This window comes from Carassius carassius, chromosome 43 (assembly GCF_963082965.1).
Source record: "Carassius carassius chromosome 43, fCarCar2.1, whole genome shotgun sequence".
Lineage (NCBI taxonomy): Eukaryota > Metazoa > Chordata > Actinopteri > Cypriniformes > Cyprinidae > Carassius > Carassius carassius.
The window spans coordinates 14,317,804-14,328,139 of record NC_081797.1 but is presented as its reverse complement, the minus strand read 5'-3'; the positions used below and the strand labels follow the sequence as shown (position 1 = coordinate 14,328,139).

General features: G+C 33.2%; 1 protein-coding gene across 4 annotated transcripts in view; it reads left to right on the top strand.

The window, feature by feature from the left end:
- The first annotated feature begins 3,300 nt into the window (after positions 1-3,300).
- The window catches only part of pot1 (protection of telomeres 1 homolog), a 36,554-nt gene continuing 29,518 nt past the window's right edge, over positions 3,301-10,336 (top strand). For 2 of the 4 annotated variants that reach the window (XM_059535862.1, XM_059535858.1), the window contains exons 1-3: positions 3,301-3,385; positions 6,146-6,207; positions 8,931-9,067. In XM_059535862.1, the coding sequence (XP_059391845.1) occupies positions 8,948-9,067 (120 nt within the window). In that variant the 5' untranslated portion in view covers positions 3,301-3,385; positions 6,146-6,207; positions 8,931-8,947. Of the gene's footprint in view, positions 3,386-5,904; positions 6,041-6,145; positions 6,208-8,930; positions 9,068-10,336 lie in introns of all 4 variants that reach the window. The other 2 variants (XM_059535859.1, XM_059535861.1) reach the window with 2 other exon arrangements.

Sequence of the window (10,336 nt, the reverse complement as noted above, 5' to 3'; positions counted from 1 at the left end):
AAACAATATGATGTTCTGCAATTCAGTATGGTAAAGATAGTTTTCCCCTGAAATTGTAAGTTTATATCTCAGAAACTATAAAAACAAGTCCGAATATTGAGATATTTTGAGATAACTTTTGTAAGCAGAATGTGGAACTCGTTTTATGTAACCAAAGAAGAACCAAAAATCGAAAAGGAAGCAGACTACTGGGAGAATTCTGAATCTCCTAATTGGTCCACTTGAAGCCTCACAATTGGCTGTGTCATCTTCAGTACCTTCTGACCTGGAAAAGTTTGTTGAGGAGGGACAAATGAAAGTGTGATACACATAAGATACAGTCATATCCCCAGTGTCTCAGCTTGAGGAGTGTGAGAATATGGGTACTACAATATATAAGTGTGAAATGAGCCAAGCCTGTCTTCACTTGTTTGTCACAAAGATTTATATCTAAACACAGCACAATGTTCTGACAGACACACTTAGCACATGCCTAGTTTCTTTAGTACTTTTAATGATCTTAGATACATCAACCAAGGGCCTGTGTTGACATGCATTAATTTACCATGACTTGAATAATGAGATCTGAGGCTACTGAGAATAGTGTAATTATTCAATTATAGTGTGCTTTGTGATCTACTTATTAAATATTAGAATTTTTATTACAAAGAAAAAAATTAAAATTAAATTAAATTTATGCATTTAGCAGACGCTTTTATCCAAAGCAACTTACAGTGCATTCAGGCTATCAATTTTTACCTATCATGTGTTCCCGGGGAATCAAACCCCCAACCTTGCGCTTGATAGCACAATGCTCTACCAATTGAGCTACAGGAACACTATACTAAATACCTATAAATTATACATTGCCATTTTAAGATTAAGTTTCCTCTTAAACTGTAACGTCAAGAAGGTTTGAGATCTGGTCAACTAAAAAAAAAAAAACCTGGGTTTTCAACCCTGCTCCTAAGGTTCCACTGCCCTGCAAAGTTTATAGCCCACCCACACAAGCACATCGACCTGTGACTTGTCAAATGATCCTGAAAACCTTGATTAACTGGTTCAGAGGTGTTTAATTGGGTTTCTAGCTAAACTCTGCTGGAAACTGGGTTCCCAGGAGCAGGGGTGAAGGCCTATGACCTAAAAACAAGAATTGTGTAGTTTCTAAAAAGTCTTAAAGGAACAATTCACCTTAAAATAAACATTTGCTGAAAATGTGCTCACCTTCAGGCCATCCGATGTAGATGAGTTTGTTTCTTTGTCAGTATACATATTTAGAGAATGTTAACATTACATCACTTGCTCCCCAATGGATCCTCTGCAGTAAATGGGTGCCATCAAAACGGTAGTCCAAACATCTGATAAAAACATCTCAATAATCCATAAATAATCTATACCACTCCAGTCTATCAGTTAATATCTTGTGAATTTAGGTAATTTCTGACGGCACCCATTCACTGCAGAGGATCCATTAGTAAGCAAGTGATGTAATGCTAAATTTCTCCAAATCTCTTTTGATGAAGAAACAAACTCAACAACATCTTGAACAGCCTGAGGAAGACGAATTTTCCTTTTTGGGTGAACTATTCCTCTAAGTAATTAATAAGAATAACTTATACATTTACCATAATGATGCACATTTATAAAATGAGGATTAAATGCTTCAATGATACATTATAAGCGAAGTACTTTGCGTACTAATGCCACTTTTCTTTCTTTCTTTACTTATTTTTTTCTATATATATATATATTTAAAAATAAAGGTTCAATATAATGTTTAGATAATTCATCAGTGTTCTCTTGCACGTTACTGCAAATGGAAAAATGTATATCTTTCATTTAACATGCATGCATGGTCACGAAAGGGTGTAAATTACAAACACATCTGATGAAAAATTGGATTAGTGCTCTGGAAAAATGTCTGATTTACACATTATTTGTGCCTCATTAATGGCAGCCCCTTGTGTCCAGAGTCTAACAAGATCATGATCTTGAGTCAGTCAAGGCAGCCAAGAATCTTATAGCATGTACTTACGTAATCTTAATTTAGTATTGAGCAGGCAGACATCCTGGAGGAAGATCTTTGAGAATCTTGGCTCACTCATACAGGTATCATGTCATAGGATCCTGCGGGATATAGAGGAAACTGAACCGGTATCAAGCAGAACGCTGGAGGGCAGGCGCTTCCTGGCTGACATTTTACAGGATTTCACAGTATCTTTGAGTTTCAATCCATCCATGCCAGGAAAGTAACCAGAGGCGACATCATAGAGCAGCTTTAGCACAGAACTAATTCTCCACGGTGATGTGCCAACAAATGCACTGAAACATGGTTAAATATGGAGAATCCTCAGAACAGATGAGCCTCAGATAAATTACATAAATAATCAGAAACAGAAGCAATCTTGTACATCTGTGCAAGTAATGAGCAATACTGTATGAATCATAAAGAATTACTTTACTGTAAGGTGACTAGATTTCTGAAATGTAAACCGGGCACATTTCCTAGTTCATTCTTTAAAAAAACTGACTTGTTATTATCTATGAATCAAAAAATGAGGAAAATTCATTTGTGAATGTGTGTGTGTGTGTGTTTTTATTGTGGGTTCTTTATACTGGTCAAACTGATTCGAACTCGTTTTATTACACAAAATCGCACTATGATAGTACACACTAAAACTGTAAATGGTAACCACTGCAAATATCAGATTAAAACAAGATTAGGCTATATATTACTGTATATTATGACTTTACATTAAAACAAAATAGAACAGAATTTCACAAACTGTAAACACAAACTTTTTTCCCTTTTCAAATGTTATTTTACAGGTTTGCTTATGTTTGTAGCTACTTTTGGAAATTGATCTTTATTGTGTCTAAATTATCTGATTATTTTGCTTTTGAGGCTAATTTTGAGCACAAATTAGCTTTATTGATAAAGGAATAATTGTTGAAGGAGTAATTGTTTAGTTTATTGATTTGTACTTTCACCCTACTTTGTGGTATCTGTGTAGTTAGTTTCTGTTTTTAAGTTTACATTTATTTATCTATTCTGAACATAGTCAAATTCTTTGATCAATTCGTAATTTTATACTATTGTCTGCATTTTGCTTGCTGTTTTGTATGTTAACATTTCCCTTTTTATAGTTTATATGAAACAAAAAGCTATATGCTATATGCTGTGGAAGATTGTTTGCCTTTGTATTCCATACTACTGTAAAGCATTCCGTTTCAGTAAATACCTTTGTCTGAAGGCAAATATTTACGTATAAAGAGTTTACTATTGCTTCCACGCGGTGTGATTTCCGCGGTTTTTTTTTTTTAAATACGTCAAACAGTGACGTAATGTCCGGTACAGCAAGCGCCTATTCAAACCTTCAGGAGCAGGAAGCTAAAGCAGCGTGCGGTGAGTTTGACATGTCAGAGGAATGATATGTTTCTCATCTTTAGACTACAAAATATCAAGATGCACGGATGCGAATAAAGCTATGAAATAAATGCGCTAGACAGCTTGTACTCAAGTAACATAAGTGGGGAAGTTAGCTAGAAAAGCTATCTTAGTTGTTTACCTCAGTTGTGCAGGTGTTTACACTGTTTTGCTGGCTCTGCAGAGATGCATGATGTGGCTGCATTTAATTGCCATTAACAAATGCATACAAACAAACATTTACTCACCACGATTAAACGTATGTTTATGATACATACGGTGCATTAAATACTCATGCAGTCTCAGGACACTTAATATATTGACTTTAATCTTCCTTTTGTGTGAATAAGTGATATAGTTTACTAAAGTTAGTGCAAAATTTAAACGCGAGCGATATGATTTCAGTTTGATGGCTCGTGTAATACCGCTACCATTGATATTAACGCAAGCCTGCAATGCATAAATGTCAATGTATAAACTCAATTACATAAAGGCCAGCAGTCATTGCATCTCTCTCTCTCTCTCTCTCTCTCTCTCTCTCTCTCATATATTATGGTATCAACATTACCATATTCCTGAAGCGCGCTGCTGTTTTTACACACACATATTTAAACACAGCAGAGAGCCATAAATGTGTGGCAGGTTTGTTAGTCCAGGCCGGAGATGTTCTAGTTGTGCATAGCCGTGCTCATATCTTTGGGCATTTTTACATAAGCACCATAGGCTTGCAAGTCTACAAACCAATTTTTGAGTAACACAAATACAATGTTTGTCCTTTGTTTAGTCTATAATGGGCAATTAATTAATAAATTCATAAGCTGACAAGAAAAGTAAAAAGAATCAGGGGCGTATTAGCCAGTCAGAGAAGTGGAAGGCCTTTTTTATTCATTTTAGACTTTTTTTTTCATTGAAAAAAAGATTTAACATTACCATATATTTAAACAAATATGTCCACATATAGAGAAGAGCAATCTTTATGTGCATTTAAGAGAGAAAAATAAAACAATAATAATAAAAACAACATCAAAACATACATTTATACAGCTAAACAATAGTACACTACAAATTCTCTTCCTTATAGGGCAAAATCAGTGGGGTAACTATACAACAAAAAAAGCTTCTATTTCTAATAAAAATTAATTACATTTTGGTATAGATTTCACTTTTTTTAAATGAACGTACCATTTACCTTGCAAAATGTTAATTACATGGCCTACTCAGTCTTTTCGCTTTTGTGTGAATATGTGTGAATAACATCTTTTAAAGAGAGCATGCAATTGACATTTTTTTGAACAAATAAAAAGGCACAAACTTCAAATTCTGAAAGACAGAATCACAATTACAAAACAACAGATACCAGTCTTCCTTGTGTACTGTACAGAAAATGCAGCTATTGTCAGTGTCCATGAATTTAGAAAGATATTTTGCACATTGGTCAATTTTGTGAAGTATTTTGAAGTGTACCTCTTTAACTTTGTTCAAAATACAAAATTTGTAAGAATTTGACTGAGATACTTTAATATCTGAAAATTTTGCATTCCAGTGGAATTTTCCTCTAGGGGAGATTTTATGTTTTGACTGAAATATTTGTCTAATATTACTATTTGTATTATTATAAGAGAAAGTAAATCTTTCAGCACCATCTATTAACTCTGGTAGTATCCTTTTATTGCTTCCAAAAGTTAGATTAGACTATTTATTTATCAACCCATTTGGAATAGCTTTAATAACTTGTCGAAATGCTTTAAAGGGAATGGGGAAGTTGTAAAAATGCATGAAGTCTTCATAAGACAGAATGTTTCCACTATCATAGAACAGATCCATAACAAAATATATATTCCTTTCAGACCACTGCAAAAATAAAGATTTATTCCTAGAGGCAATGCCATAATTGTTCCATAAAAGCATTTTATGTAAAAGTTCTGATGGAAACTCAAATCAATATTGCTTGCTGCATTGTGAAAGTTAGATAATTTAGGTAATCTTCACTTAATACCTGCTGTACCTTTTTTATGTAGAGTTTTCTGTTCACTGTTTGTCCAGTGTTTTTAAAAATCCGACATTTTCTTCACAATTGAAACTTCTGTTTTTATTTTGCCATGTGAGTGTTTTTTTTTTTTGCCAGACTTAACAGAAGTCACTAGAACTCAGTAGTTTCAGTAAATCATCTTCAGGGAAAAAAACTTTGCCCTGCAGTATACTTCCTTCAGAAGATGCTGAAGGAAATGAAGATTATGATGTCCAGCAAGCATATTCCGCTTATTCAGGATGCAACTGGCTGTGTGTTATTGTGATGAATCCTAGAGTGAGTGTTTCGAGGTCCTGATTTTAGAAAAGGGAGGAGAAAGGAAAAAAACAACATGATGTCTGGGCTAATTAATTCTTGTTTGGAGTTGAGAAATCCCTTCAGGAATTAATTAGACACACCATGTATTGATTTTCCTGTCTTTTCCTGGATTCTGTGCTTTTAACAGTAAAGCCTAATTCACTTTGTGCAGGCTTAGTTCCTTTCTGTTCCACTTCGGAGGTTTCAATTTCCTTTTTGGAGTGCCTGGGAGAAATGCGTAGGAATATTCATAAGCGCTAACAACATCACTACGGTTCATCCTGATGCCCTGTGTAATGATGTCTTCTGTACGTCGTCTGGGGGCGAATAGCACAACTATATCAAAATGTGAAAGAAATATATCCGCAGTGCCAAGATGTCTAAATAAGCGTCTTTTTTTCTTTCTTTTTCAGGGACAGTTTGAAAATCAGTTCAGTCACCGCTGATTGCCACGCTTCTTTATTTCTGAATGAAGGTGAGGAGACACATGACAGTGTGAATTTCAGTTCTTTTAAACAACTCTAAGATTCATTCAGTGTGCTTTCGGTGAGGTGTAAGCTGTAAATTGCTTGGTTTATCGGCTTTTCGTTGCGATATGAGGTTGTGTCAGAGGTGGACTTTCCATTCACCCGTGGTTTTCATTTTGAGTGTATTTAAAAACTACTCTTCAAGGTCAGTGAAGATGGAGACACTCTTACCCATAAGCCCACTCAGTTTAGCACACTCGCCCAGGGGCCGCAGACTTAAATTACCTGGAGGCCACTAGTCAGGTGGTATTCTCCACAGATTCATCCAAAGCGAGTCCAGAATTACTGTTTTGCCAGGAGAGTTGAAGCTTAGCCCACAGTTTTGAAGTCCATTGGTTCTGCTTTCAGGTTGCTCTGCTGCTCTTTATGGCCTGTTTAGAGGAGCAAATATTCCTGACATTTTCACTGTGATATGCATTTTGAAATCAGAAAATGGATAACTGTTCGGTAAGTGATTCATAATTACCAAAAATTAAAAAAGCCAGGAAATACACTCGTGAAAAGGAAGTGCACTTGAGTGCACTTCAAATGTTAAAAAGCATCTTAAAAAACCCTATTTGCAGATCATATAATGTTATTGAAAAAAGGGCACTTAAAGTACACTTTTAAGTAACTTAAAAAGTGGGCTTTATAATAATGTCAAAATAAAAGTTGTACTTCAAAATACATTATAAATTGCTGTTTTAGTAATATTTTGTAATGCTTTAAAGCAGTACACTTATTTTGATGCGTTTACTAACGTATTATAGCACATGATGTACTTGATTATAATTTGAACTGTTATATGTTATTCAGTATTGTATTGTAAATATATTTTAAATGTGCTAAATTGCAACTTCATAACAAATATATTTAAATACATGACATTTACCATGAATGCTTGATTACATTTGTCAGTACACTTCAAATTATCGCAGGCGATACATCGGCAAAAATGAACATGATATTGCGTAGCTTGTCAGTGAACTATGTGAAATATTGCTACAAGTGTGATTGCATCATATAATAATTGCTGTTAATAATGTTCATTGTCTGGTTGACTACGTCTTCTATTAATTTTTCTGAAAATTCCTGTCATATGCACGTAAACTGATAGTCTACTACCACTGATAAGCTACTACTAAATATTGTAGAAACTTAATTTTCTGTAAAGTTGCTTTGCAATGATTTGTATCGTAAAAAGCCGCTATACAAATAAACTTGAGTTGAACTACGGCTCTGTGTAGTAAATGCTGCTCCTTTTGAAAGAATTGCATTTTACTGACGAGATGCGCATGATAATCGCATTCAATTATTTGCACAGTCCTAATGCTATGTAAGAAGCTATTACATTATTTTAAAGTATATTATTACTTAATAAAGTGTTACTTGTCAGTTGCTCAGTAACATTTTTATACATTTTTTTTTTAAAGGCATGTCACAATGTGATTCGTGCGACAAACATCTTCGCAAATTCATAGCGAGAATCATTTATATCTGCTGTCAGCTGCACTGAGGTCTTCTTGCTGGTTTCTGCCAAAACAAAGAAAAATGCAAGAACTTCATCAACCTTCATAATTGTTAGTATTGTAATTTTACTGTTGTTGTGTAAAATAAAAAATGCAGTCATAATGATGATAATAATTACAACAGCTCTATTAATACATTTATTATAATATTCACACATAGTGTTCAAATTAGCCTCTGTAATATATTCTAATGTTTTAAAAGAGTTCTATTTTGGTCAGAAAGGCTGCATTTTTTTTGTACAGTAGAAAATACATGCCTGATTCAAATCTCAAATATGGCCCAAAAATATTATTTTATTCACTCAATCAAAATTTTTCATTGTTGGTATAATGTCTGCTAGAATGTAAAAAAAAAAATTCAGTGTTAAGTAAATATTTTTTAAATTGTGGTTTTTCAAGACTGTAAAAAGCCCTTTTTGGCTATTTAATTTATGTCATGGTGGGAAAAAGTAAATAAATTTAAAAAAAAGGGGCAAAATACATGGGGAAAATTTTTTTTGAAAAACCGTGTTCGGTAATCGTCCTTCACCCCAGTGTTTCATTTTGTTCAGCCAAGATTTTTTTATTTTGGTGCATCCCTAATAATCTTATCTTAAAAGGAAAAATTTCCTGAACCAAAAGTGCTTTTTTTTTTTTTACAACTTTTGCCATGTTTTATCGATTCATCATTTTAAAGTGATGTACATCCAGCAGATGTTGTTTACGAGAGGTCGAGCCTCCTTAGTGCTAAAGCGTGCAAAGGCCAGAAGGTCTATAAAAGATCAAGACCCTCGATGGAGCATCTCTCCCAGATGTTCAGCTCCACTGAATGCAACTCCACTTCATCGGGATGGGCTGTTGTACACGTTTATGCAAGCTACACCCGTAGACTTTTCAGAATTAATTAATGTAATTTGTGATCCACACCATTTTCTCAAGATGAGTTTTGGTACGTTTATCATGGGCGCACGCATGTACATGCAATTCTTCATTCTCAATTAGTCAACCGTATGAAGCGTCTATTTTTGTGGCTTGGTGCCATATAGGCTTAATTGTTTCTGAGATGTTGACTGTGGTGCTGTATGTTGCTTTATTCCTACTATCAACGCATGTAAGTTATGACGCATTTTTTCTTTTTCTTGGCAACATATACGCATCGATTTTTTTTGTTCTTACTGTTACAGGCTATTATCAAAAGGACATGCCTGTACAAAAAGTCAATGATTCATCTGACCTAGATGCCAAGGTCCCTTCTCATCTCCAGCGCACATCCATAACAAGCCTCACAATGACCTCTGAACCCTCACACAGATGTGTCAAGGTTTGAAGCCACTCTTTACTGATTTCTGCTCCAACAAATGCGTGCTTGTATAACAAACATCAACCTTCTTCTGAACTTTATACTCCGAATTGCAATAAAACTTTTAGTATTACTTATTTCATGCTCCTACTGTTTTCTTTAAAAAATTACATTTCTATTTTAATTTTTTTTTTATTACTTTAATGTTGCTTCATGACTGAATGCAAATGGTTTATTATTATATGCCGTTGTATAACTTATTTTTTGAATGATTCCTTAACACAAGCATGACTAAGTGACATTATTATTATTTATTATTTTATTAATCCAGTAAAAAAATCAAGGATTATTATTATATTTTTGCAATATCTTCTTAATAATAATAATAATAATAATAGTAAATGTCTAGCTGTTTCGTTGTGAGATCTGGTGGTCATTATTTATGGTCACAGATTTATTTGACATTAAATTTAAAATTAATTTAGACAGATATTACAATTTATTATTATTATTAAAATGTATAACATTCTTCTACTTCTTGATGATGATTATTATTAAGAAATAATAGTGTTGTCAAACAATTAATTGAGATTAATCACATCAAATGTTTTTGTTTACATAATATTTGTGTGTATGTATATTTATGTATATATAAACACATACACTATATACATTTTAAATATTTACATGCATTTACGTGTATATTTTTATATAATTTATTAAATATATACATCCAAGTGTGTATTTATATATACGCAGCACAAACACATCTGTTATGTAAATAAAAACTTATTTTCAATGTGATTAATCGTTTGACAGCACTAATAAATAATAACAAGTGCCAAGATCTGAATGGTCACAGATTTATTATACGTACTGTATATTACATGTTCAGTTAATATAGACATTTTATTATTATTATTATTATATTTGTAAATATATGGATAATACTAACAGTTTGCCGAGTTATATTGAGATCAAAATGGTCATATATAATTATATATAAAAATCTCTTATCATATCTCTTAACATATCTCATATGTTAATTTAAAAAAGTAAAGTAATTTTCAAAAAAGAAAGAAACATCATTATTGGGTGAAATTCCTTAGAGAGCCACCAAATGGTGCCTTAAAAATGACAGCTGTTAATCAGTAAAAAATATGGTTAAACCGATTATTGGACTGCCTTTAGTTATCGTCTGATGTTGATTATCTGCCATCATTTACATGTGGAACTGTATCTGCATAAACTCAAGCCTCACAGATCTTTCATTTATATGTAACCGCTTTT